The 26,062-nt window shown below is 35.3% G+C and overlaps 8 protein-coding genes across 15 annotated transcripts; 4 read left to right on the top strand and 4 right to left on the bottom strand.

The window, feature by feature from the left end:
- The first annotated feature begins 2,274 nt into the window (after positions 1 to 2,274).
- On the top strand, positions 2,275 to 2,934 carry LOC123314547. Its single transcript, XM_044899892.1, has one exon. It carries the CDS (start codon positions 2,374 to 2,376, stop codon positions 2,872 to 2,874), a length of 501 nt encoding a protein of 166 aa, XP_044755827.1. The 5' UTR covers positions 2,275 to 2,373; the 3' UTR covers positions 2,875 to 2,934.
- Positions 2,935 to 3,126: 192 nt separating this feature from the next.
- LOC123314546 (protein RER1) lies at positions 3,127 to 5,573 on the bottom strand. 7 transcript variants are annotated; one of them, XM_044899884.1, is made up of 6 exons: positions 5,412 to 5,573; positions 5,240 to 5,339; positions 4,981 to 5,085; positions 4,191 to 4,287; positions 3,777 to 3,997; positions 3,127 to 3,668 (listed from the first exon to the last, which is right to left on the bottom strand). In XM_044899884.1, the coding sequence occupies exons 2-6, from the start codon at positions 5,312 to 5,314 to the stop codon at positions 3,576 to 3,578; spliced, it is 591 nt and encodes a 196-aa protein (XP_044755819.1). In that variant the 5' UTR covers positions 5,315 to 5,339; positions 5,412 to 5,573; the 3' UTR covers positions 3,127 to 3,575. The 7 variants fall into 7 exon arrangements, with proteins under 7 accessions (XP_044755819.1, XP_044755821.1, XP_044755822.1 ...); XM_044899886.1 differs by lacking the exon at positions 4,981 to 5,085 and adding an exon at positions 4,849 to 4,953; XM_044899887.1 differs by having other exon boundaries at positions 5,240 to 5,366; positions 5,412 to 5,564.
- A 206-nt stretch (positions 5,574 to 5,779) lies between these two features.
- On the top strand, positions 5,780 to 13,553 carry LOC123314545 (splicing factor 3B subunit 1). 2 transcript variants are annotated; one of them, XM_044899882.1, is made up of 12 exons: positions 5,780 to 5,937; positions 5,992 to 6,254; positions 6,308 to 6,434; positions 7,846 to 7,925; positions 7,998 to 8,189; positions 8,790 to 9,088; positions 9,150 to 9,436; positions 9,702 to 9,998; positions 10,089 to 10,487; positions 10,544 to 10,783; positions 11,114 to 12,711; positions 13,058 to 13,553. In XM_044899882.1, the coding sequence occupies exons 1-12, from the start codon at positions 5,910 to 5,912 to the stop codon at positions 13,214 to 13,216; spliced, it is 3,969 nt and encodes a 1,322-aa protein (XP_044755817.1). In that variant the 5' UTR covers positions 5,780 to 5,909; the 3' UTR covers positions 13,217 to 13,553. The 2 variants fall into 2 exon arrangements, with proteins under 2 accessions (XP_044755817.1, XP_044755818.1); XM_044899883.1 differs by lacking the exons at positions 5,780 to 5,937; positions 5,992 to 6,254; positions 6,308 to 6,434 and adding an exon at positions 6,452 to 7,393.
- A 195-nt stretch (positions 13,554 to 13,748) lies between these two features.
- LOC123313272 (protein BCCIP homolog) lies at positions 13,749 to 14,877 on the bottom strand. The gene is made up of 3 exons (XM_044898092.1): positions 14,441 to 14,877; positions 14,104 to 14,383; positions 13,749 to 14,047 (listed from the first exon to the last, which is right to left on the bottom strand). Exons 1-3 carry the CDS (start codon positions 14,786 to 14,788, stop codon positions 13,764 to 13,766), a joined length of 912 nt encoding a protein of 303 aa, XP_044754027.1. The 5' UTR covers positions 14,789 to 14,877; the 3' UTR covers positions 13,749 to 13,763.
- A 196-nt stretch (positions 14,878 to 15,073) lies between these two features.
- LOC123313410 (50S ribosomal protein L27) lies at positions 15,074 to 15,833 on the top strand. The gene is made up of 3 exons (XM_044898283.1): positions 15,074 to 15,239; positions 15,290 to 15,453; positions 15,508 to 15,833. The coding sequence occupies exons 1-3, from the start codon at positions 15,182 to 15,184 to the stop codon at positions 15,709 to 15,711; spliced, it is 426 nt and encodes a 141-aa protein (XP_044754218.1). The 5' UTR covers positions 15,074 to 15,181; the 3' UTR covers positions 15,712 to 15,833.
- Positions 15,642 to 19,035, bottom strand: LOC123314102. The gene is made up of 5 exons (XM_044899218.1): positions 19,000 to 19,035; positions 17,271 to 17,883; positions 16,730 to 16,915; positions 16,280 to 16,423; positions 15,642 to 16,218 (listed from the first exon to the last, which is right to left on the bottom strand). The coding sequence occupies exons 1-5, from the start codon at positions 19,033 to 19,035 to the stop codon at positions 15,854 to 15,856; spliced, it is 1,344 nt and encodes a 447-aa protein (XP_044755153.1). The 3' UTR covers positions 15,642 to 15,853.
- Positions 19,036 to 19,357: 322 nt separating this feature from the next.
- Positions 19,358 to 22,056, bottom strand: LOC123313755 (nucleolar protein 56). The gene is made up of 4 exons (XM_044898753.1): positions 21,902 to 22,056; positions 21,479 to 21,845; positions 20,431 to 21,087; positions 19,358 to 20,345 (listed from the first exon to the last, which is right to left on the bottom strand). Exons 1-4 carry the CDS (start codon positions 21,902 to 21,904, stop codon positions 19,678 to 19,680), a joined length of 1,695 nt encoding a protein of 564 aa, XP_044754688.1. The 5' UTR covers positions 21,905 to 22,056; the 3' UTR covers positions 19,358 to 19,677.
- Positions 22,057 to 22,761: 705 nt separating this feature from the next.
- LOC123314183 (phospholipase A1 VesT1.02-like) lies at positions 22,762 to 26,028 on the top strand. The gene is made up of 6 exons (XM_044899306.1): positions 22,762 to 23,164; positions 24,002 to 24,331; positions 24,972 to 25,157; positions 25,334 to 25,570; positions 25,628 to 25,796; positions 25,862 to 26,028. Exons 1-6 carry the CDS (start codon positions 23,128 to 23,130, stop codon positions 26,025 to 26,027), a joined length of 1,125 nt encoding a protein of 374 aa, XP_044755241.1. The 5' UTR covers positions 22,762 to 23,127; the 3' UTR covers position 26,028.
- Positions 26,029 to 26,062: the final 34 nt, after the last annotated feature.

Below are 26,062 nucleotides of genomic sequence, written 5' to 3'. Positions count from 1 at the left end.
CTTCAAGGAAATGAGAAAATTTGGTCGATGTTTTCCGCGACCCTAATGAATGATTAATTCGGCTTTTATGAGAAACTCGGGAAAACTTATTTAGTTAATGAATTTGTGGAAATAAGCGGAAAATTTTGTGTAATTACGGTGTTTTATTTTTTCTACAAAAGAGGGGGAGGAGAATAATTGTTGAATAATTTTCATCGTCAGTGACCCAGATTAAAATGGCCTACTGGAATACACTGTTTATTTGCTTATGCCTACAGCACATTAATTTAAAGTTCGCCATCAATATCATTACTGAGAGTCTTATCAAAAAATTATCGGAATATCGCAGTTATTCAAAATATTCTCATACTGGAGATTTTAATAAGGTCTACGATTTTATACGTTTATGAAATTTCATTTATAAAGAGTCATCAGTGTGTACTTTGTATCCCTATAACTACAGGAATATTACTATCTAATCTACTAAAACTAGTAGATAAGCCTCTCTGTTATTCCAAAAATGGTGAAAGACGAACGTTAATAAACTAATAAAATTTGATAACCATTGACAGAGATGAGATTGGTTTGTATTCTCTTTGGATAAATAAATAAAAATTCTGTACCTTGAAAGCGACATCGTAGTGTAACGTTTTCTTCGCTTTATTAAAACGTCCAACTGATTAACAATTATTTATTTACACTTAATACACTTATAACTCACTGACTAACTATGACACAACCATTTATTTCCACTAGTATTTATTTCCACTAGTCACTCGCACTGTGAACTATATCTGTACTTGTACTTACTTACCTGCTCCTCCGCTGGGCTTATATAGGCGCCGGAAACATTCAGGTACCTTCGCGAACCTTTCGCGATTCTTCCAGAAGGAAGCGACCGCCCTGGTTCTCGAAAGGTCCGACCGCAAGGGCAGGACTGGTTACAGTAGGATGTCGTATACACGTGTACCATATCTCTTACTGCCTTTTAGAATTTACTGGGTTATTCTTATCCTCAACAGGATCGATCGTTTTCCAACGATAGATCCATTATTACCCTCTATTATTCATATGTATACAGTAAATTGAACTTTGCTTCGGTTGTATGGAATCCCTTTTATAAAACCTACATAGAGCGACTTGAAAAAGTCCAAAAGAAATTTCTCCGCAGTATGGCGTTTAGGTGTGGTTTACGTTTGAATAGGGGTGATCCTGGAAATTATGATGTAAGGTTGAGACATTTCAATATGATAAGTTTGGAAAACCGCCGAAAGATGAGTGATGTATTATTTGCTCATAAGTTGCTTAGTAATCGGTTGGAATCGCCGGGGCTTATCTCGCAGTTTTGCTTTCATGCTCCATTAAGGAGGTTAAGACAGTTGGACACCTTCGTCCTGCCCTTGAGGAGTACTAACAACGCCAAAAATTCCCCTATTGTAAGGGTACTTGAGCGGTGCAACCATTTCAAAACTATGATTGATATCTTTCATCACGATGAAAATAAAGTAAAGAAATATTTAAGATGTTACTTCTTGAGATTTTCAAATGATTTGGGGGGTGAGGTTATGTAGTTGACAATGCAGTATATTTGTTTGTTACATCTTTTTATAATATTCAATTCATACTAGTTTAGTTTGATTAATTTTTATGTGCCTCTGTAATAGATTAATTTATTTGTGAACATTTTTTTGGGTATTTGTTTACCTGTGTTTGTTCCTCTGTTGAATAAATAAATAAATAAATAAATAAACAGGGGAAATACGAAAAAACACTTTCCCTTTCAATCGAATCCCCTGCAGTCAGATGCTTTTGTATAATATGATTATTGAATTTCATAAACAAAAAAGCAGTCTCCTACAGAGGTAGATATAGGTAGTATACTTAAGTCGAACAAAGCTGCTTGGCCTTCAGAAAACTTCTTTATTTGAATTTAGCCACTACTTCTTAATCAGTGAGTCGAACCCTATCATCTAAGACTATTTCTGGCTCACACTTTAAAAATAAAAGATATTTGTGAGAAACGACAAAGCTTTCGTTTCTAGGAAGAATAACAGGGCACACATAAAACAAATGCCAACAATCCCCTGTTTCGTAAAGCAATCCTGGATATGCTCCCCATCTTATTTTATCAAATTGATTCAATATTTCTTCCTTTCATTGATTTCAAATTATTGTGAATCCGCAAATAAGTCGTACAATTCCCGTTAGATGACGCGTATGTTCCACATAACGAAAAAGATGAACTCTTTATCTCTGATCTTTGCTTCTCTATGGAAGACGAATGACATAACTAATCATCACTAAAAGTAAGGTTAATAAACTGTCAAATATTGACCATTTTCAAAACTGTTACATAAGTTTCTTTGATTTTAGCCCATACAATTACCCTGAAACATGGTCAAAGCATCGGATACTGGAGGCGTACAGCCCATGACCATTCAAGGTCGGCTGATTAGAGAACGAGAACGTTTAGTAGGAATGACTGATGAGGAAAGGGCATTCCGAGCCAAGTTTGTCAAGGCCCAAATATTGTCACCTAATGAACCTCGAGTAGTACCTGAATTATACAAAGAGTACAACAACCCTATAAGAAGATTTTACAAATATCCTTTGAATCAATTTCAGAAATTCCTTGAACCTAAAGTTGGTCCAGTTCTATCATTGAATATTCGATATTTCACTGGAAAGGCCCTCCTTGGATTAGCTATAGTTTATTATTCAGCTTATTATTTCAAATATAACGGTCACGATTGGACAAGAAAAGGAGGTTGGAAAGTTACAGAATCGAAACAAGCTGTTTTACCTGGAGAGCCAGGATATCCCAAATTGTCTGATAAAACGAAGCCTTCCGACTTTGCTACTAAAGGTTTCGAAAAAGTCACACTGAATTTGTGAACAAAGCAGTCAAACTAGTGTAAAGAATTCGATCAATTACAATCGATAGTAAAGTAAAAAGTGGAGTTTATTTACCCTTTTGTTCTATTTCAAAAACTGTTTCAATCCAATGAATTGTATTTCTATATAATTTCTTATTTACCCATTATGAAATGAATGCTTTATTTAATCTGCCTCTAACTTTTACATCAAGGGAAGACTAAATATCTTGTCACGTGGGGTGTATTGATATTTGAGAATAAAACCAGAGTATAAAAGGAATAACAATTTATTTGCCAATGAACAGAAACATTAAATAAAATTTTGAATTAGAATATGAATATTTGATTAATTTTTATAAGGATACTGAAAAAAAATTATTTTCACCACATAGATATTTTATACATATAAACATATCCACAATATTTGTACCTAACTGAGACTTTATAACAATGAATTTCAAAAATTTATGACAAAATATTTGAGTTTTCTGGCTGATGCATGCCAACCTATACTGCTTTTAAACTATGAACATAAACAATAGGACATAACTCAAATTTTTGTGGCATTTATCTTTGTAAATTCACACTTTTCCATAAAGAACATTCTTAAATAAACATATTTCAGAGAAATAACACGTCTTTCAAGGTATGTCATAAGTAGATGTTACAGGAGTTATTTCATTTAAAAAAAATTGTCAAATATGCTACAACTGCCTGGTCTCATTTTGAAATAATGACTTTGCCTTGATCTTCATGTCCTTGATACTTTGGTTTTCCATGTGTGAAGGGCAAATATCTATACTTTATCATGTGCTGAAAGGAAATTATTTAATTATAAATAAATTTCACTCTTGAATTTTCTGACAAATACTTCTTCTCCTTTAAAAAACTTCAAAGAATCTAGATATTATAGCTACTCACCTTTATCTGTCTCTTCATAGTAATACAAAACAGGGTGATGAAGTACATAACCAAAATTGGCCAAAATACAGGAATGTTGAAACATTCAAAAAAGGTGCAAATAAATCCTATTACTGTACTTCTTGTTACAGAGTACCAGAATTTAAACTCTGGTAATCTTCTTATGAACGGTCGAAATTCTTCATTTGCTCTAGTTGGTAATTCTGGACCATTATCTTCAGCTGAAATGTAAGAAAAAATCATTCTCACCTGCTTTGGAAATTTAAAAATAGTCATCAATTTTAACAATTCTTAAAATCAAGTCGTGTAACCTGTTTTTCATAAGTAGCTCCAAAATGATATATTACAACAATTTTGTAGTTTTTCTTTCATTGAAGTTCACAGAAGTGCTAATATTATTGATTATTCACTCACCATCAAAGTCCATGGCAGGATCTATTTTTGGGGTTAAAAATGCTATGAATAAATTCAAATGATAGATTCCAAGGGCATATGTTACAATATACCATCCCTGAAAATTATAAATTCTCATCAACATGTAGAACCAGCTTGTACAGAATATTTCACATGCAATAAACAAACATAATTTGAATTACAAACAATATATTGAGACAGTGTTTTCAGAAAACATTATAAAAAAAGAAAGAATTAGTATCTAAGATAAGATTGATTTAATTTAGGTTTTCAAAACTTGCTTTTTGATCTTTTTCCACTTTCACAAAACATCTAAATACTCACTTTATTGAGCACAATAAAAAAACTGGAAGTGGTGGAAAGGAAAGAACAATTATTTTATGTTCTAATTGTAATATTAACCCTTTAAATCCAATTATATATGAATGCCTGGTATAGAATCTATGATTAACTGAATTATTTTCTTTCCCTTTAGGAAATGCAATATATAAACAATGGGGAATCACATATATACTCAAAATATTCAATGATATAAAAAATTTTTTAAATGCAAAGTAGAAGCCCCTTTTCAGAAAAAGTTGAGCAAATGTTCCTCAATGTTCATACATAAAAAGCACCCTTCACATAGATAATCCCAGATTTTAAGAAAAAAATATACCTGGGCAAATATAATTCTAGCCAAGAATCCCAGGATAAGAAAAAATGCAGCCAACCATCGGCACTTTTGCCAGGGTACTGTCCTGTCCACCACTCCTTGGTACCACTACAACATATAAGGATATAAGTATACCTGTTTTGCAAATATCCGCAGACCAAACAGGATTAGAAGGAAGCAAGTACTTCCCCACCTTAATCTAGCATGGGGTGTCCAGGAGTCCAAGGTAGATTGATAGATCTGAGTCAATAAAACCAAACACTAAATACTATGCATAGACAAACACAAAAACTAATAAATTTCTTAATTAACCTGAGTTACTGTCATTGGGTATCTGCTTCAATTTGGTAGGTATATAACGTTGGAATTCATGTTAATATTTTTTTATTTTTACCTGAGACAACCGAGTCCATGCTTGTGAAATTGCCCCTTTACTTTTGGTTCCCTGGCTTAACAAATCTTCATCCATTGTTGATTCAATTACAAATTACAACCTAAAACTCATGATAAAATTCATAACCCTACAGAATAAGAATTACAGAAAAGGAGTTTATTCTGAGCCTCACCTTTGGTGTATAATTTCCTAAAACTATACAAAATATAGTATAAAATGAGTTTTTCCGATTGATTTAGCTCTCAGTCATTTTGGACACGTATTTCCATACTTCAATTTATTTCAACAAACTAGTTAAACATGTCGTTAACCAAGTCCAAAAAGTCCAAAAAAGGTTGAGTCACTTCAGAAATGGCAGTTGATATTTCAGGGGTAGTTTGAATTCCAACGATTTTTATGGGATTTAGGATTGTTTAACTAAGCTATTTCTTGTTACTTATGATATCCCTCATATTAATTTTATAATTTTTCGAAATATATTGAAATTATTTTATGTTTGAAGGAAGGTTACGCACAGATATTTGTAAATTATTTCTATGAATTTCAGACATTTTCTATGACATATAAAGCATTCGGATATCGATAAAATAAAATAAACTGTTTTTCTTGAAGATAATTGTTGACAGTGAAAAATATTTACTATTGATTATTGCTTATTAGAATAGTCAAAATGGAAAATATACCAAGAACCCATGAAGGTAATTGAAGACTTAAATCTGAAGTTGGCACTTCTACTCATTATATTTTTCCAGATATTGAAGCCCAAATACGGGAGATTCAGTCGAAAAAGAAAGAAATACCAGTAGAAGATCCGGACAAGGGTGCAAAACTTGGAGAGAGTGGATACTTCGATAGTGAAATATATGATAATGGCATGGGCAAAGGAAAATATGAGGGCTATGTCACTAGTATCGCTGCTAATGATGAAGTTGATGATGACGAGGAGGACGTTGGATTTTCGCAAAAAAGAACTGGACTGGGCGCTCCAGCCGCTCTCCTCAATGATGTTGCTAGGGTAGGTATAATTCGACTTCCTAAAAGCTGTCTCTATTTCGCAATTACTTTTAGAGTGAAAAGGATTATGACCCCTTCGCTGATCGTCGCAGGCCTACAATTGCAGACAGGGAAGATGAATATAGACAAAAAAGAAGAAAAATGATCATTTCTCCTGAACGTGTAGACCCTTTTGCTGATGGTGAGTTGATCATGTTTTGAAAAATTCAGATATGCACCTTACTCTATATATATAATATATATTTGGTTGGAGGTTGAAGATGTCTTTATTAGTTGACAGTAAGAACTGTCCTCTTGGATTCTTGTGAAGCATGGAATAAATGGGTTCTTTACAAAAGCATCATATTTCTCAATGATACAAGATTTATTCTGAATATTTTACCGACTGAATAAAAATTTTGAACTTCTTTATTTCGATGAATGTTGAGAGAAGGAAATTCCTAAAAATAATCTTGCATGCAAAATATTAATTTCAAGCTTCTTTACACACTTAAAGAGCAATATATTGTGGATAAGTTGTGACATCTGTGGCAAGAACTTGCATTTGTATCACTACTGAATTCATATTCAGTTGGAATCATATTCAATGTTCTGCTTATGTTGAACTAACAATTGCAGACTCAAAGAAATTATCATAACTTAAATTTTCCTAATTGCTGAAGTGTCTCAGTTCAGAATCAGGGGAACTCATTCACCTGTTTTTTAGTTTAAAAATGCTGCTTCAAAAACTATCATTCCTCCTTTACAAGAAATCCATGAGAATATTCGATTTTCAATCTTCAACATGAATTTTTTTATTGGGGTATAAAAAGATTATGAACGAAATCACTTGAGTGAATGCTGTACGAATGAGGTTTTGTTTTGAAAAAAGTAGCATAAACTAAAAAAGTACAAAACCACACTAATGAAAGTAATTTTCTTCTGGATGGATAATGTCCTACAGGTCATCTTATTCAAGAAGTTTGTTGACTACTTAAAGACAACGGAACAACTCGTATTGAGTAAAAAGGTGATAAATTCAGCTCAGTGCGAAAGTGTGTGTGAGTTGCATAGAAAATTATTAATTACCCCAGGCTATTTCTAGGTTCGATTCACCAGTTGTTTTTTGAAGGAACTGCCAATATCGTTGGACCTTACCACGTACGTATCATGATTTGCCTGTCTTATTCAGTTGAGCTATTATAGAAGAGTCCGTTACGCTCAGCAGATCAGAACTATACTATTTTCATATTGTGAATATTCCATTTTAGGGAAATGGAATACCAAAAATTAATATCGTTGGAAAATATTTTCTACTATATTGCAGAAGAAATAGTTCAGGTTCTTAGGACCAGTTAACTTCTGATAAATTCAGTTGATTAGACATAGATCTTTGACTGATTAGATTCAGTGCGATTCCTGATTTCAATATCAGATTTTCTAGCTTTTCACCTTGATATATTGATTTGCCCATTGAATAAGACATTCAGATCAAGAAAATGTAAATCCAAGGGTACATACAACTCTTCACCCATCTGGTGAAGTATCGATTTTTGAAATAAAAGTGCTTCCTTTTACTAATATGCGTTTTTCAACGCATCTTATGTTTACAGGAGGAAAGACGCCAGACCTGAATGCTCGTGGATACTCTCAGATTATGAAAGAGCAGATTCTTAAGGGAGAAGAAAATGAAGTGAGTAATCGGAATCTTCCAAGATCATGTAAATTCTTCAGTTCATACACTTTCAATGTTTATATTTTTCAGATAAGAAAGAAAATTCTAGACAAAGCTAAAGACGGTTCACTGAAGGTAATCAACGGAGAATCGAAAGCGCCTAAAAAGAGGGGACGCTGGGATCAAACCATAGATGAAGTCTTCGTACCAAGCAAGAAGAAAATACTATCTGTTTCTACACCAAGTGGAGAGGCTGCAACACCTGTTTGGGGGGATGCAGATGTGAGTACAGTTGAATATTATCATCTAGAATACTACGAATGATGTTCGGTGCTGCTCCGCGGTCCTCTTGTAGACTTCTTTTTGTTGAGAAGGGTATCCTCACCTTGGCCTCCATTTTCATTTTGAAATGTCTCATATACATAAAGGAGAATGAGAGTTGTATTAACAAACTTTCTAGTTTTCACTCTCATAACACTAGAAACAAGGAAATAATATCCTATCCGAAACACAAAACTTCTAAGTTTGAGACGTCCCCGATGTATCAAAGTATTAAGCTCTTCAATCATCTTCCACTTAGTGTACAAACCTTAACTCTTAGTAAATATAAGAAAGTTGTCAAGACATTGTTATTAAAAAAAGGGTATTACACGATAAATGAGTACATGTATGATAGTTTAGAAAATTCATTGTAAAATTGATTATTTCATCTATGACGTGTCCTATACATAAAATTGTTATGTCTGGAAGGATCAATAAATTATACTATACTATACTATACTATACTGAAACGTCGGCATTTCAACAAGATAGTTTTTCCAAATTGAGACCTTTACCTGTTGACTATAAAGTGCAGAATATAAAGCAATATTTTCTTTCCAGAAAACGCCAGCAGATCATCGTTGGGATGAAACCCCTGGTCACAAAGGAAGTGAAACCCCCGGAGCTACCCCTGGACAGTCGACAAGACAGTGGGACGCCACGCCTGGAGCCGCTACACCTGGTCGCGAGACGCCAGGACACGATAAAAGCGTATCGAGGAGAAATCGTTGGGACGAGACCCCCAAAACTGAGAGAGAAACACCCGGGCATTCAAGCGGTTGGGCTGAGACTCCCAGAACTGATAGAACTGGGGCTGACCTGATCCAAGATACGCCAACCCCTGGGGCTTCGAAAAGAAGGTACAGGGATTTTTACCGTTATTTTGGGTTCGATAATGTTGTTGTTTTTATGAAATTACAGATCTCGATGGGACGAAACTCCTTCTGCGGCTACACCATCTCAAACGATGACCCCCGGTGCTATGACTCCTCAGACTCCACATGGAACACCTGGACATGCGACTCCTTTACTGACACCCGGAGGTTCGACACCGGTAGGTGTTAAGGCCATGGCTATGGCTACGCCCACTCCTGGACATTTGGCATCAATGACACCGGAGCAGCTTCAGGCGTACAGGTGGGAAAGGGAGATAGATGAAAGAAACAGACCTTATACAGACGATGAGTTGGATTCCATGTTCCCACCAGGTCAGTACATTATTAATTTCTTGCATTTTCACAATGGGGTAGTTTTCCTTAGCTCGCCTAGTGTTAGAGTTTGACAGGGGGCCCTTATTCTGCAGAGAAACCCAAACTGGTCATCAAAAATTAAGGATATTGGATTCATTATTGTTTTCTATTTCGATTTTTGCTTATAACGTAAGGGCCTCTGGAGGCCAGGGACCCTAAGGACCTCGGATTGAATGGCGGTAGCTGCACTGCTACATTTTTTCAATCCAAAATTTTTGTTTAGGTTATAAAATCCTACCACCTCCTGCTGGTTACATCCCAATCAGAACACCTGCTCGTAAGCTGACGGCCACCCCCACTCCATTGATCGGAGGTACCCCAACTGGTTTCTTCATACAACAGGAAGACAGAAGCGCAAAATATTTGGATAATCAACCGAAAGGTCAAAATCTGCCATTTATGAAACCGGAAGACGCGCAATACTTCGACAAGCTCCTGGTGGATGTGGATGAAGATGCCCTCAGTCCGGAAGAGCAGAAAGAAAGGAAAATTATGAAGTTGTTGCTCAAAATCAAGAACGGTGAGTTTTTATTTGAAGTTAATACGAGTTGATGAATGCTATTATTGTCCTAATTTTCAAGTGTTTTCAATGGGTCTTGAATTTCTTTAGGTACTCCACCAATGAGGAAAGCTGCCCTGAGACAGATCACGGATAAAGCGCGAGAATTCGGAGCAGGTCCATTGTTCAACCAGATTTTACCGCTTCTGATGAGTCCTACGCTTGAGGACCAAGAGCGTCATTTATTAGTGAAAGTCATCGACAGGATATTGTACAAACTCGATGATTTGGTTCGTCCTTACGTACACAAGATCCTAGTCGTTATCGAACCCCTGCTTATCGATGAAGATTACTATGCCAGAGTGGAAGGCAGAGAAATCATTTCCAACTTGGCCAAAGCTGCAGGTCTGGCCACCATGATTTCGACCATGAGACCGGATATTGACAACATTGATGAATACGTGAGGAACACCACCGCCAGGGCTTTTGCTGTCGTAGCTTCTGCTCTTGGTTAGTAGCTTTACAATGAGCCTTTTTCGAAAATTGCTAATTTTATTGACTTCTAGGTATCCCGTCTCTTTTGCCATTCTTGAAAGCTGTGTGCAGATCTAAAAAATCATGGCAAGCTAGGCACACCGGTATAAAAATCGTCCAACAAATCGCCATTTTGATGGGTTGCGCTATTTTACCCCATTTGAAATCGTTGGTGGAGATCATCGAGCACGGTCTGGTAGACGAACAGCAAAAAGTAAGAACCATCACCGCGTTAGGTATAGCTGCGTTAGCTGAAGCTGCAACTCCTTACGGTAAGTGTTCAGTATAATAACCTCAACCAAATGCAAAATTGTTCTTTGCAGAGGTCTCAATTTGAGAAAAATATCCTATTGAAATTTTTGGTTATGTTCAAAAATGCCTTAAAGATGTTCTATTTTTTAGTCGTTATTGATTGTTTTCTGTTTTTATATTGTATTGTTTCAGAGCACTGAAGAAGGTATTAGATATACCGAAACGTCGGTATTTCGATGAGATATTTTTCATAAATTGTTACCTCTACCTATTAACTGCAAAGTACTATCAATTCAAGAGTTTTCAAACATCCAAACTGTTAGATAAGTGAATTATAATTTTTTTTACAGGTATCGAAAGTTTCGACTCTGTACTGAAACCGTTGTGGAGAGGTATAAGAACTCACAGGGGAAAAGGTCTTGCCGCTTTCTTGAAGGCCATTGGATACTTGATCCCCCTTATGGACGCCGAATACGCTAACTACTATACCAGAGAAGTGATGCTGATCCTGATTCGTGAGTTTCAGTCTCCGGACGAAGAAATGAAGAAGATCGTATTGAAGGTAGTCAAGCAGTGTTGCTCGACAGATGGTGTGGAATCTCAGTACATAAAAGACGAGATCCTGCCTCAATTCTTCAAACACTTTTGGAATCACAGGATGGCTTTGGATCGAAGAAATTACAGACAATTGGTTGATACTACGGTTGAAATTGCGAACAAAGTAGGAGCTTCCGAAATAATCAACCGTATCGTGGACGATCTCAAAGACGAAAACGAACAGTACAGAAAAATGGTAATGGAGAGCATCGAGAAGATAATGGGAAATCTTGGGGCAGCAGACATAGATTCGCGTTTGGAAGAACAGCTTATCGATGGCATCCTCTATGCCTTCCAAGAACAAACTACCGAAGATGTAGTAATGTTAAATGGCTTCGGAACGATCGTGAATCAACTAGGAAAGAGAGTCAAGCCTTACTTACCCCAAATATGTGGTACCATTCTCTGGAGGTTAAATAACAAATCGGCTAAAGTTCGTCAACAGGCTGCCGATCTTATATCTCGAATCGCCGTCGTGATGAAAACATGTCAGGAGGAAAAATTGATGGGACATTTGGGTGTCGTACTTTATGAATGTTTGGGAGAAGAGTACCCCGAGGTGTTGGGTTCAATTTTGGGAGCATTGAAGGCCATCGTCAACGTGATCGGTATGACGAAAATGACCCCGCCTATAAAAGATTTACTGCCGCGTCTCACGCCGATCTTGAAGAATCGTCACGAGAAAGTCCAGGAAAATTGCATCGATTTAGTTGGTAGAATTGCCGACAGAGGTCCAGAATACGTTTCAGCCAGGGAGTGGATGAGAATTTGTTTCGAACTGTTGGAACTGCTGAAAGCACACAAGAAAGCAATCCGTCGAGCTACTGTTAATACGTTTGGATACATTGCCAAAGCCATAGGTCCCCATGATGTCTTAGCGACTTTGTTGAATAACTTGAAAGTTCAAGAGAGACAGAACAGAGTTTGTACAACAGTAGCTATCGCTATAGTTGCTGAAACTTGTTCTCCCTTCACTGTTTTGCCGGCACTTATGAATGAATATCGAGTACCGGAACTTAATGTACAGAACGGTGTTCTGAAATCACTTTCTTTCCTTTTCGAATATATAGGAGAGATGGGTAAAGATTATATTTACGCTGTGGCGCCCCTCCTGGAAGATGCGTTGATGGACAGAGATTTAGTACACAGGCAAACAGCTTGTGCAGCCATTAAGCATATGGCGTTGGGAGTGTACGGTTTCGGTTGTGAGGACGCCTTGATTCATTTGCTGAACTACGTCTGGCCTAATATTTTTGAAACTTCTCCTCATCTTGTACAAGCCTTCATGGACGCCATAGAAGGAATGCGAGTTGCTTTGGGACCCATTAAAATCCTTCAGTACACATTGCAGGTGAGAATATGACTATTTTTTATTTAAAAACGAACCAGTAACGAAAGAAATGGCAGGAAAATCATTCTCCATATTCTCTGGCACGATCCGTTATGAACTTTGGACCTTGTATATCGAAATGAGTTGTGAAATTTAGAAATTTTGAGATAATTTCGCTCCGATTACTCAAGTCAATAAGGTCCATTATCCTAAATCGCGATTGACCAATCAGAGACCATGATTTGGGGTTACAGTTACTTTTGCGTTTGTATTGAAGTGGTTAGAAATTAATGGATCTGAGATGATAGTTTTAATGAGATTCTTCCCAACATTTTCTCTGGATTACTCAATTATTAAATTTTTTCAGGGACTATTCCATCCTGCGAGAAAGGTGAGGGATGTTTATTGGAAAATATACAATTCTCTCTATATTGGTGGTCAAGATTCATTAGTAGCAGGTTACCCAAGAATAATGAATGATCCTAAAAACCAGTACATACGTTATGAATTAGATTATGTTCTGTAAATTAATTATTTTTTGTTTTATATTTTTTTTTTCTATCAAATTAAAAATTGATAAGAATTTATTGTACATCGATTACTCTTGTCAGCTTATCAGGAAATATAGGAGAGTAGATCTGCTAAATTCAGTTAGAAATGAAAAATTTTTGGTAGGTGACTTGATGTGCTCAACTTGTCGATTATATGTATACAAGAATGATATATTCCAAAATCATGACTACAATTTTGAAGTTGGTAGTTGAGATTAATTGTAAAAATTAAAGAGGTTTTATTTTCATTCATTTTCATCTTTGTTTGTAATATAGGAATCTGTCAAATATACCTAATATTGCAAAGTGTAATCTATTCTTCAACTTTTTCACCCAATTCGTCACAATTTCTTATTTTCAAATCAAATTGAAAACACAAGGCTGTTCAAAACTTTCAAAAAGCTGAATTATTTCAAACCTCAATATGAAGAGGTCTGGCCAAGTGTTTGAATTGTACTCAATTTTTTTACCATTTTTGATTGAGTTGCCTTCAGCATACATGGGGTTTAATTTCTTTCATCGTTAATTATCTCTTATTAATCTGGTAAAATAATAGGAAAAACTGAGGAAATACAAAAAGAAACCAAAGAGGTATGTTTGAACGAATGTATTTATCTGTGCAAGAATATCTGGTAACTTATTTGCTGAAATCAGTAAAACTTTCCTTAGTGGTAAAATTTCCGCGTCGTTACTTTTCCATTTTCCTCCTACAGCAATATCACAATCTTTAGCTACATCATATTCGAAACTACATTCAGCATTTGTTGAAAATATCATCTCCTCGTCATTGGCAAATGATGATTCACCTGAAAAATATGTTGAATAAAATCAATTTCTCAAATGTGTATCAAAGAGTACCTACCTTTTTCTTTTTTATATTTATAAGTTTTACATATCATTATAAACTTCTGGAAATCATATTCTGGGTTCTTTTTCTTTTTTCTATTTATCTCGTCTTGCACTGAAGAAAGCATGGGTACAGCGATGGCTGCTGGAATATTCAGGAATCTTTCATTGATCAAGAGTCCTACCTTTTCATTTCTGTTCAAGACTTCATTGAATATGTTCAGTGTCTCCTTGTCTGCATGCTTTTCAGCCTGTTTTCTCAAATAATCAATGACTTGGACAACACATGGGGTTTCCTACAAATTCATACATCAACAATTCAAATCTCTCAAACGTAAACCATTAATACTCACTCGATAAGCAGATAAATTCAATACTGTTGTTAAACCATACACATCATCATTAATGTCATCATCGGATTCTTCCTCATCTTCATCTTCTGGAGCTTGTTTGAGCACAGAGCCAACGCCTTGTTGATTAATTAATAAATCCGTTAATTGTGATATATCAACAGGGGCCCTAAGAAAAGATTGTAGTAGAAGTTGTCTTATTCCGTGAAAATCGAAATCCTCTAAGTTCCTTCCTTCAAATGTTGCATTCACTTCTTGATTTGCGTCCTCCATTGATTGATCACTGTCTTCACTGCCACTATGGTCACTTTCAGCATTTTCGTTCAGTTTGGCTTTTTTATTTTTCCCCATTTCGTACAGTAATTGTTTTAAATCGTTAAAAAATATAAGATTGTCAAACAAACATAACCCAACAAATATTGAAATTTTGCGAAATTCTGTGATTGAAACCTACCGCATGGGCGGTATCCACAGAGTGATCCTTCTTTTTTTTCCCAATTCCGAAGAAAATCTTTGGCCTAGCCCATTGGACATGACCTCCAGTAGTCAATTTGTAGGCATTGAACTCTATGGGAACCCATAGAGTTCAATGTTTGTAGGCATGTCTATGCTCAAAACCCTGGCACATAGCAGAAGAAGAAAATTCAAAACATAACCAAAGGTAAGTTGACATAACCTACAATACCAACGAATGAAGTTTTGGGCCTTTTGAGGAAATATCTGGAGGCTAGAAGGTATTAAAAAATGAATATTTTTGGACAAGTATCTAGACTCTTCCCTACTCCGTTGACAACACTTCAAGGTAATTTGAATACCTAGTAATTTGGAGTGTTTTTTAATCAAGAATTTCAGTGGCCATCAGGAATGCTTCGAAAAAAACTGGTGGTAGTACTAGAAATTCTAGCCCAAAGGTAAGGCCTAAACATAGGGGATGGAAAAGACAAGATGGACATGAGGTACAAGCAGGAGCTATATTGGTACTGCAGAGAAACCTTCGATTTCATCCTGGTTTGAATGTGAGCATTTTCAATATTCCCTTACGGTCTGTTTCATGTCGTTTTCTTTGATAGGTTGGTTTAGGTAGAAATGGAACTCTGTTCGCTATTACACCTGGTAAAGTCATGGTTACATGTGAGAAAGTAAACTTGAATTGGGACCATACATGGGTTCAACGTTGCCATGGGTTCAGGAAAGGTGTTGATTTCTACAAAAAATATTTCAATGTGGTGCCTAAAGAACAGCACAACAACTTCAAATTGATTGAACAAGTGTGATTGCAAATTGTGAAATAGAAAAAAATGTATAGTGAAAACTGTTAGGTTCTAAATGAAATGCAGCTTATTGAATGTGATTTGCATTCAGAAAGTGCACTATAATATATTATTATAGGATTAAAGTATTCATTATTCCAAATAATTAAATGAGACAGCATATAAAAATGATATTCTTGACATTGTGAAGTAGAATTTCTGCAATGAAGCTTATTGCTGATATTGTCAAGCCTATAAAGAGTAAGAGGAATACATATTTTGCTAGATCCATGCTGATAGGTGCTGGTTCATATACATCCACATCAGAATCTTCATCAGGATATAAATATCCATCTATAAGTCCCTTGAAAAGAAACCTTCGTTTGAAAAGGACTATGAATCCACCCTCGACCAGTTGTTTAATTTTTTTATCTATTATTGAAAATAATGGTGATCCAGCTGTGACATGAAAAGCTTGAAAGCATGGCATAAGGCTATGCTTCATTAGATGTAGATATGGTCTTCCTCCGCCTAAAAATAAATTTTTTATTTTATTTCTTAAAATTTAGGTAAATATATCGAATTCACTGACCATCTGCCCTATTCTTAATGTGTCTGGCATAGAATTTTGCTATATCATATTCTAGCATGATTGCCATTTTAAAAGTTGTGGGCTTTGGCATTTCCAAAAGCATTAATTCTCCCAGATTTTCATCCATGGGCACTTTCACCATTCCTGAAGTTGAAAACAAATCGGGAAATCGCAAATTGCAAAACTCCAGTAATAATATACATTGACGAAATAACAAAAATTCAGGTAATTTTTTCTTTTCCCATTCAAGTGGAGAATAGATCATTGTCTATTATTTATTTGAATGAGAAATGATCTGCTCTGGATTGAGCAATAATTAAAGATATTTTCTGAACATTACTGATGCATAGTGCAGTCCTTTTCTATTTCAGAAACTGAGCAATTATGGTACAGTCATCTGTTCCATCATGTCAAAACATCCTGAGATGATAAACCCTCATACATACATACCTTCAATGATATTCATGTACTTGGATCCTTCATACTTTTCTGCGATCTCATCGACATAAGAATTGAGTCCAAATATGATAAAGTCGAGTTTTTCCTTTCTGTATATATCCTCTAATGAGTCTAGTTCATTCTCATACAAATCTGTAGAGAGCATGCTTGTTATTTTCGCTTGGGCCATTATGGAGGCTAAAAAGCACCATATTATCCAAGCTAACAGAAGCAGTTCTTCTAGATTCGTCCCGAGAAAGCCATAGCTTGAGCACGTGAACATAATCCTTAACAGCTGCCTTGCTGTTCCGAAGATTCGAGTTGATCCTTTATACTTTCGGAAGAGCATAACAATAACTGATAAAACTGGAACAATGATGGCTAATGAAAATCACCTCTTGTACTGGAGGTATCGAACTGATCTATATATTTGATAATAATCTTTGTAGAAGATAGAAGTGGAAAATGTTATGCTCTAAATTGTGTGTATACATTATATATAACACATATGTATATATTTCAAAATTGAGGACCACTATATTAACATACCTACCAACTAACAGTGTGAAATGGAGGTACCATATAGGCTGCGTTACATAATCATATACCTCTTCAGGCTTCGTTATCTTCCTACACTTTGGCAGAAGTAGAGCAATCGCATTCTCAGTATGTGGATAAGTCACCTCAATAACACCGTCATTTTCCAGAATTCTCTGAGATTTGGTCAACATTGTTATATTCCACCTTTTCAAAATATCCCGCTGAATTTCGGATTTATTTTCCATGTCCAAATTGGTAAACCAAGGGTTTCCTGTCGGATCAGATATCGTGTCATCTATATCTATTACGCGAAAATCGGCGTTTAGATTTTCGAATATTGTCTTAATTATGTCGTAGTCTTTCCCTTCATACTTCTCCGTTTTACCCTCATAATCCTTCACTTTCCGTATTTTCGTGTGGTCATTGAATGTAAATAAAACGTTTATTTGATTCTGATTCAGATCTCCGGTTTTTTCGATTAGTCTTGTGCTGGAATAATCCGCGCTTTCGATTTTTTCGTAAAAGTTTTTAAAACCATTATATGTTAAGAGGTAGACGTGGCTTCCGTAGAAGGAAGTTGCAAACACCTTGTAGTAGTCGTATAGCCAAAGGAGTTGCAGATTTTTCTTGAGAAATATTTCGTCAAAATTGTCGATGAAAAGCAAATAGATTGTGGAACGGTTGTCGATTATTCGTTTTTGAAATACGTGGATACTCACATTTTCGGCTTCATTTGATGATGTGATAATGATATAGCATGGAGTCTTGCTAATCTGAAAATATTAAAGCCATAAGAACATAATTCCCAGTTTTTGAGAGCTAAAAGGCTTTTGCCTTGAACCCCTTAATAATCGAAATAATGATCTGACTATAAAATCCAGCTTTATTAACGACAAATATTTTACGTTAGTACCTATATGCCGAACAAACAAAACAAATCCTGTTCTATAATTCGTTTAGCTAATGTAGTTATTTTACAAATGTCTGAAATGCGGTGTTAGAATTTAAAAATCCCATCAGTTATACTCACGAAGGTAAGTAAGTACAAAAGAATGTGTATTAGGTAATCTAAATAAGAAAGATTAATCTTATTCTTCATAAATATATTACTATTTTTTCGATTAGGAAGCCAAACTCACATCATTGGAATTTTCGTCAAATAAGTAAATTCCATTTGTTGAAGACTTTCCGATGACGAAAAAAAATAAATTCAGTGCGTCATCTTTCGACGAGCCATAATTCAAAATTGTTATGCCAGTGTTGTCTCCCTCGTGCTGCTTCACGATATCGAATGTTAGTTCATTAATCGTTTCCTGCAATGGACTCACTAGGAGACTAATCAGTTTTCCCTGTTTTATAGACAGAAAAAGTAACAGTAAATTCGTACAAACGAAGAAATTTCTAGACATGGTTGTGGATTATCAGCTCAACACAATTCTTCCCAATCACTCTGATGTTATTTCTATATAAGTCTTGAAAAATGTGCGATATTTAAGGATACTTGGGGACGATAAATGAAGGTCATTTTCGGAAATTATTATGGAACATGGAACGATAATTTCATGTATTGTACTACTAGCAGTTCTTTAGATTCCTTTGTTTATTAAATTAGAATATTTTTACTACTACAATTTTTCATTTTTCAAAGTGGATGAAATATTAGAAGTAATAAATTGCTATAATTTGATATACTAACTTTCAATATAATCCATTAGCATCTGCACCGCATTGGGATTTCTTACCAAATTGCACCCTTTTCCATAAACAGGTAGTTTCATTGTAAAATTTTATAATTTTTTCACTCTTGAGCCCATAAAAATATTAATTATATTGAATATTAGCACAAATAATTACTCAATCGATTTCAGCAGAATGGGGGACTTACAGTTTATGAACTTTGCTGAAATTGATGTTTTTGCGGAAACTTATCACACAAAAATATCGAATTGTTCTTTTATGGAGAGTAAAGACCCTCCTCTTCATAAATAACAAGTGATTAAAGCATGTTTGATGGACAATCAGTGCATAATAAATCATTAATCACAAGTTATTCATGGTCACAACATTCAAAGACACTTACCAAAAAAATAAGAAAGAAGATATTAATAACATTGTTTATTCTCCCAGAATATACACATGCTGTCCTATATGATATAGTAAAAATTGATTAGATAAAAACCAATAGTAAAAGCTGATTTGATCCTAGAATAATTTTTATTTACATGCCTATTATTTTATAAGACAATTTTGGTTTGCAGTATACATTGAACAATGAGACTGACTTAAAAGAATAACCTGTAAGATGGAAGCTAGGACCCATCTTACTAACATATTATAATTAGAGAAAATTATAAGGTAATATAATAACAGTTTGCGACAAAGTAAACCAAAAGAATACAAGTTTATAATTTCTCATCATCTTACAACTCAGCTTCATTCTTCTTGCTCTTCTTTTTCTTCTTTTTGACAGGTTGTTCTTCATCTATTGTAGTTTCTGCTTCTATAACACTGCTTTCATCTAAATTTTCAGCACCCTTCTTCTTCTTCTTTTTCTTAGGAGGTTCTTCAGATCCATTCAAAGCATCATCATTCTGACTAATATCCATACTTTCATCAACATGCTTCTTCTTCTTTTTTTTAGGACTTTCTTCTGAACCATTCAAACCATCTTCAATCTGACTAGTTTCCATACTTTCATCAACATGCTTCCTCTTCTTCTTTTTCTTCTTCTTGGATCCATCATCAGCAATTCCATTATTGATTTCAGAAGTATCAGCTGTACCGTTGAATGTGCTTTCAGCCTCTTCCTTCATTGATTTGCTGAGGGTCACTTGTTCTTCAATGGCTTCTTGCATAACCTCAATATTTTTCTTGGGTATATCACCAGTCTCGTAAAATTTGAGTCTATCTTCCACCTGTTGCTTCAGCTTTTCGCCGAATACACTGGAGGGTTCATCAGAGAAGCAATCAATTCGGGATGCTATGGCACATTTATTTGCCAAATATCTTGAAATACGTCCTTTGTTTTTGGTACCAGCACGACCAATAAATGATGAGTGGAAAAGGAGTCCATACTTGGGAGTATTACCTGTAAAAGAAACGATAAATCAATTAAATATTCTATGAAGTATGAATTTGTAGTACACATAAATATATCAATTAAAAAAACTCACTTCTTGTTTTCAAGGCTCTGAATAAAGCCTTCTCAGCACCCAATATTTGGACTGTTGAAGCCGGACATTTGGCCAGTTTAGTCAATGATCCAGCATGGGATATCAGCCTAGCTCCTACTTGATCACCAATCAAAGCTGCTAAATTGGGGGCGACATCACTCATCCTAGATCTCAAGTATTGTGATAATTCTTGGCGAAGATTAGTTGAGGAAATAACTCTATCAGCCAACATTTCAATTTGACTCAGATCCACTGGACTTATATCCATACCCATACTTGATCTTGAGGCATCCAAGATAGCTTGAGCTTTACCCGAATCCATGGTAATCTTTTCAAGTTCTTCCAGTGAGTCATCTGTTAATTCTTTACGATTTTTGATGAATTTTATTAATCGCGCAAACATGAAATTTTCAGGAACAATTTTGATGAGCTCTGGAAAATTGTACGAAAACCATTCCCTGAGTCTCATTGTCATTGTATTGATGCTCTTGTCATATTGATCCAATAAAGCAATTGACTGAATAATCATGTTATCTACCCTGTGGACATTGAACTTTATTCTTCCTCTGGAGTAAGCATGTCCTAAACCCAATTGAGCTACCCCAGAACTTTTAAGAGTCAATTCTTTAATGAAATGGTGGAAGTGAAAACGAACTCCTGCAAAGAGATAAAGAAAATGTTACTGGCTAACAAGGATACCTTAGTGAAAGGGTTAATGTTACTCTTATCAGAATTCTGAAACTTTATTAGTTCATGGTTAGATTTGTTTGGAAAATATTACAAATTAAACGTTGAAAGTTGAGTTTTTTTAGGTTAGGAAGCTTAGCTAAAAAAATTTTTTCATTCCACTATGAATTAGAGTCAATTACTAAGTTCAAAAAATGCACTCAGTCGCTTTTCTCTACTTCTATCATTCTTCTGATCGAATCTTTCACAGTCCACTCAATTAAAAGAAAGATGAGATTAGAGAAAGGTGAGTGTATTTTGCCAACTTATTTAGGTAAGATAAGTTGACGATATAATAATGAAACACTAGTCATGAACTCACCTCTGAGTACTTCAGGCACTGCTCCAGCATGATCACAATCAATATCGAGAACTTCTGTGATAGCAGCACCAAGCTTAGGATCATTAACTCCTAGTTTCACTTTCTTCCTTTTTGCGGGAAGAGTTATATCTAAAAATTGTTTCAAATCTTCTGGTACGATTCCTTCAGATATAGCGTTGACATTTTCCAAAGCAGCAACTGCCGTTTTGAAAGGGGAAAAACTTTCGAGTTGAACAATACTATTGAATTTGCTCACGTCATAAACAGATGCCTCAAGTTGAGGCAACAAAACACCAATTTCTTCGAATTCCTTCACTTTGAAGACTGCGTACCCCGCAGCATGCTCAAACAACACGTAAAGTTTAGACTGAAAATATTCGAAGATGTTATATTGCACCAAAATTTTATGGAAAATAAACTTACCATTTTGTTCCGACTTCAATTACTGGAAATGATTCAAAGCTAAATTCATACAGAACATCAAATTTTCAACACTTATGATCACTAACAATCAATGCCAAGCTAACAAGGTTCAAAAATAACCTAAGTTTTCTAGAGCACATGTTGACTTAATGCGCAACCATAAAGAGTTCTTCTTATTCTTCTTCCTTCATTGTGCTTGGCAGCGGGCTATCTACACAGAGTTTATAGAATAAGCTTTTACCTTTTTCTTTATTTATGTATTAGAAATTCCAAACGAGCGATCCGCCACCTAGTGGCAAAATTTATAAGCACCATGGGTAGGTGGATTTGCTTCAAGATCCTACACTTGCGTATTTGCGAGAATTTAATACTCAAGTATTAAATGCAACTTTCAAAAGTTGTACAAAATGAGCATTCAAAATGATATTGTTCGGAGGTGGACATAAAAAATATTTAGAAATATTAAGACTATTCTCAAAATATTTGGTCAATGCCATTATTATCTCTACTAACACTGGTTTAATAGGAATATCGAGTCAGTATGAAAAAAGGGGTATTTGTTTAGTTCCCATGACTTATTGAGAAAAAAATGATGGTTGATGATCGAAATAAGTATTTAGATCCGAAAGCCACCTTTTTCCATACTGGTAACTTCCTCATAAGTTTGGTTCTGTGTGAACTTTTGGGAAATTTCTAGGAAGTACAAACCCAAAATATGCACTTACGGTTGGTTGGAAATTAACGAAAACCAGCATAAAGGATGCACATCGCAGACAGCTAACTGTGCCACCAAACCGCTTGTGACCGAATTTTCGCTGTGGGCATCGATTTCCTGAACTCATGTCGCTCTCAATAACAAATTCGAAACAACTATGTAAATATCAATAAGTTCCTTTTTATTATGCGGATCACTTTCCTCTGTTAACAGTAAATGGTGAAGCAGCATCGGTAATACCGACAGAACCAGAAGAAATTATCAGTATGAAGCAATGATCCACTGAATGATGTAAAATCGAGTATCTAGTAGTATAAACATTTTTATTCGGGGTATTTTTTTAATTGTTGAGGAAACGTCTTCACCGTGTAACGTTCTTGAATTCATTCTCTTTGATTTATTGATCTTCATTTTGATTTCTCCAGCTTTCTACTCATCTGCTTTATCTGTTTGAGTTTCATCGATTTGTATTTTATTCCTCTAAATATCGGGAAGTGTTTGGTTGTGCGAAATGAATTTCGGTTCAACTTTATTTTTAGTTTTTATTGGTAAGTGTCTTAGGGTTTTCTACATTGCTCTTTTTTTATTTAAATAACAGCAATAATAATGATCTAGTTCAAGTCGATCGGGAACATTTCCCTAATCATTAATGTTCACTGGATTCTGGGTGATCAATCTGCCAATTAGATATTGAATTGGACGTGTTGCATGATGAAAACCCATAATCTCAAAGTTTTACCTTACTCACCTACCTGAAGATGTTGTTGTGGTAGCGAAAGACGTGTGGTGGTTTAAAAATTCATTTTTGTGAAAATCTTATTTTAGCTGCCTTCACGAATTTTGTTTTATCATTTTACAAGAAACCTTTCAAATAGAGCACGATTACGTTTTGGAAATTCACGTCATTCACGATAAGCCTAGAATTTCATTCCAATATGAAATGCTTTTTGAAAACAATCGACATTTTTGTTTTCTTTTTCAATATCATCGTTTAAGTTTGGTTTAAAAGTTGACCTCAACAATCCTTCTCCAAATAGGTATTTGAAATGTGCATCTTATTCCACAAAGTTTTGATGCTGGAGTCCTGAAAATCGAAATGCTCATTGCTATGGTGATATTTCACCGAACATTTTATACCGTTTGAGTCTAGCTTCCGTAAGTTACAAGTTAAAAAATGTCAAAGGTATATATATTCTAGCAACCTGAACAAAAGATAACGATAACGCTGTATATTGCTGGCAGATTCGATTCCTAATCCGGTGTGATTTTTTCATTTCGATTTGAGAAGTTGATGAACTATAAGAACAATTTGCAGTCTTTTTAAAGGACCAAGTACATACTGTTGTTTTGACGAACAACCCAACAATGCAATTAAATATTTTCAGGTTGTCCCTTTCTTGGCATTTCTCTGATAAATTCCCAGTTCACCTTACCAAATCAACCGATAAAGGATGCTCTATATCTGCACAACACTTCAATATCCAATTTGACCCTCAAAGATTGCAGTTTCAGACCATCAAATAATCCTAATGTTTGTCCAGACCAAGATATTCGTTTCATTCTTTATACTCCTGGTGGTAAGAGAGAGATTTTCGATTATAGTCAGCACGATTGGTTGAGACAGAGTGGATGGGATCCAGATAAAGAGAATATAATACTAGTTCATGGATATGCAGGTGGAGATGATACTTTGCCTATGGTGGTACTAAGAGATGGTACGTATATCTGCTATGAAAGTAGATCGAACATTATGAAATTCCAAACACTATATTGTCTTGATTATGGATTTATTGAATTTTTTCAAAGTGGAATAGTGATAAAGAAATTAAATCTTTTGCTAGTATTTTTCAAATAGGCATCTAAAACACCATATATATCATCCAAGTTTCCAAACAAAATCGTCTTTTCAATGCACATTTTTTTAATGATAATCAAAGCCTGAATGAAAATTTATCGTGGAAAATAAAATGGGCTGTCGATTTCACCCCTCTGTAGCTATGGGCGATGAGTAAGAAAATGGATTCTAGGTGCATCTGTCTTTGAAAAATACCACTGTGAAATTTCATTTGTTTACGTATATCCCACTTTGAAAAATTGTCGTCATCTTTGAAGCAACTTTGAAGACGTAAGATGTGGAACGCTCAAATTGTGTTTCACATCAGAACTTTTTTTTTAAATCTATTTTGCCCTTGTTCAATCCTACAGATCTGGATAAGAATGATTCTTTGAGTATTTCTACGATATGAAAATTGTTCTGGAGATTCCTTTCTAAGGAATTCGAAGCCAAAAGATCAATGATGTTTTTTGATTGTGAATTCAGTAGAAAAATTCTTTAATCATGGATTATTTTTCAAGCTTATATTAGAAACGGATCTTACAACGTATGGTTCGTGGATTGGGGAGTTTTATGCCAACCACCCTGCTATAGAGCTGGGGTTCATAATACCAAAGCTGTTGCTATGTGTATAGGCCATTTGTTCACTCAACTCAGGAAAGATGGCTTGGACACTGATAAAGTTACTTGTGTGGGACACTCGTTAGGTGAGTTTTGGATTATTATCACCATTTCCAATGTATGTACTGAAGTGAGCACTAAGAAATTATATCAGGCTTTGGAATCGAAGAAACCAATATAAAAAATTGGAAATGATAAACTTTCGTCTAAAATTTTCAGATTTTTTTGCAAACAAAAATTAACTATGTACTTTGTTTTTCAGGTGCTCATGTTTGCGGCCAAATCTTCAAATTCGTTGTGTTCAGGGTACACAGGATTGTGGGTTTGGATCCTGCAAGACCACTGATAACTAACAGTATCAAATTGAACAGTGGAAGTGCTGGTGCTGTTCATGTCTTACATACAAACGCAGGCCACTACGGAGAGGGTGGAAGAGCAGGTCATGTGGACTTCTGCATCAACGGGGGAAAGGTTCAACCGTTCTGTGAAAATGTTCCAAGTAAGTTCGAATAATGGAGAGTTTACCTTAAGTACTTAACGTATCCAATGTTTGCAGTTGACGATCAGCTCTGCAGTCACGTCTGGGCAGTTTGCTATATGGCCGAGAGTATTTTCCCGCATTTGGCTAAAAAAGCTGAGCCCTGTTCAAGAAGGTGTCCTTCAGGGCCCCGTCCTGGTCACCGCATTGGAATACCGATTTACATGGGACAGCAGACACCCTTATCGTGAGTTGTTTTGTGTTGCAAGATTGAGGGGATGAACGTCATGACTATTATTCTTACTATTTTAGCTCATCTGGTTCGTACTGCATCAGAGATGAACGTCCACCATTTTGTCCAACGGAAGCTGGAGGATTTGGAGACCCTAGATGCTGTTTGAAAGCACCTGACTATAAACCACCTTCTACAACACCTATGAATGATGTAGATAGCATTCAAAATAAAATAAATTATTGAACTTTGTTTTTCATTTTCAAACCCTTTTTCTATGT

The sequence above is a fragment of the Coccinella septempunctata genome, chromosome 5, assembly GCF_907165205.1.
Source record: "Coccinella septempunctata chromosome 5, icCocSept1.1, whole genome shotgun sequence".
NCBI lineage: Eukaryota > Metazoa > Arthropoda > Insecta > Coleoptera > Coccinellidae > Coccinella > Coccinella septempunctata.
Note: the sequence above shows the minus strand (reverse complement) of the source record. Positions and strands in the feature narration are given on the sequence as shown.

Excerpts from the sequence above, each read along its gene's own strand:
- LOC123314547 (XM_044899892.1), top strand. The coding sequence starts at position 2,374 with ATGGTCAAAGCATCGGATACTGGAGGCGTACAGCCCATGACCATTCAA.
- LOC123314546 (XM_044899884.1), bottom strand. The coding sequence starts at position 5,314 with ATGGATGAAGATTTGTTAAGCCAGGGAACCAAAAGTAAAGGGGCAATT. Across the intron at positions 5,086-5,239 it reads CATGGACTCGGTTGTCTCAG|ATCTATCAATCTACCTTGGA; the intron begins GTAAAAATAAAA and ends TTATTGACTCAG. Across the intron at positions 4,288-4,980 it reads TGCGGATATTTGCAAAACAG|GGATGGTATATTGTAACATA; the intron begins GTATACTTATAT and ends TATAATTTTCAG.
- LOC123314545 (XM_044899882.1), top strand. The coding sequence starts at position 5,910 with ATGGAAAATATACCAAGAACCCATGAAG. Across the intron at positions 9,089-9,149 it reads CCTGGGGCTTCGAAAAGAAG|ATCTCGATGGGACGAAACTC; the intron begins GTACAGGGATTT and ends ATGAAATTACAG. Across the intron at positions 9,437-9,701 it reads GGATTCCATGTTCCCACCAG|GTTATAAAATCCTACCACCT; the intron begins GTCAGTACATTA and ends ATTTTTGTTTAG.
- LOC123313272 (XM_044898092.1), bottom strand. The coding sequence starts at position 14,788 with ATGGGGAAAAATAAAAAAGCCAAACTGAACGAAAATGCTGAAAGTGAC. Across the intron at positions 14,384-14,440 it reads TGAATTTATCTGCTTATCGA|GAAACCCCATGTGTTGTCCA; the intron begins GTGAGTATTAAT and ends ATGAATTTGTAG. Across the intron at positions 14,048-14,103 it reads TAAATATAAAAAAGAAAAAG|GTGAATCATCATTTGCCAAT; the intron begins GTAGGTACTCTT and ends CATATTTTTCAG.
- LOC123313410 (XM_044898283.1), top strand. The coding sequence starts at position 15,182 with ATGAATATTTTTGGACAAGTATCTAGACTCTTCCCTACTCCGTTGACA. Across the intron at positions 15,240-15,289 it reads TCCGTTGACAACACTTCAAG|TGGCCATCAGGAATGCTTCG; the intron begins GTAATTTGAATA and ends CAAGAATTTCAG. Across the intron at positions 15,454-15,507 it reads GATTTCATCCTGGTTTGAAT|GTTGGTTTAGGTAGAAATGG; the intron begins GTGAGCATTTTC and ends TTTCTTTGATAG.
- LOC123314102 (XM_044899218.1), bottom strand. The coding sequence starts at position 19,035 with ATGAAACTACCTGTTTATGGAAAAGGGTGCAATTTG. Across the intron at positions 17,884-18,999 it reads ATGGAAAAGGGTGCAATTTG|AAAAATCTGCAACTCCTTTG; the intron begins GTAAGAAATCCC and ends ATATTTCTCAAG. Across the intron at positions 16,424-16,729 it reads GTACATGAATATCATTGAAG|GAATGGTGAAAGTGCCCATG; the intron begins GTATGTATGTAT and ends TTTCAACTTCAG.
- LOC123313755 (XM_044898753.1), bottom strand. Across the intron at positions 21,088-21,478 it reads AGTGCCTGAAGTACTCAGAG|GAGTTCGTTTTCACTTCCAC; the intron begins GTGAGTTCATGA and ends ATCTCTTTGCAG. Across the intron at positions 20,346-20,430 it reads CAGAGCCTTGAAAACAAGAA|GTAATACTCCCAAGTATGGA; the intron begins GTGAGTTTTTTT and ends TTTCTTTTACAG.
- LOC123314183 (XM_044899306.1), top strand. The coding sequence starts at position 23,128 with ATGAATTTCGGTTCAACTTTATTTTTAGTTTTTATTG. Across the intron at positions 23,165-24,001 it reads TTTATTTTTAGTTTTTATTG|GTTGTCCCTTTCTTGGCATT; the intron begins GTAAGTGTCTTA and ends AAATATTTTCAG. Across the intron at positions 25,797-25,861 it reads GGACAGCAGACACCCTTATC|CTCATCTGGTTCGTACTGCA; the intron begins GTGAGTTGTTTT and ends TTACTATTTTAG.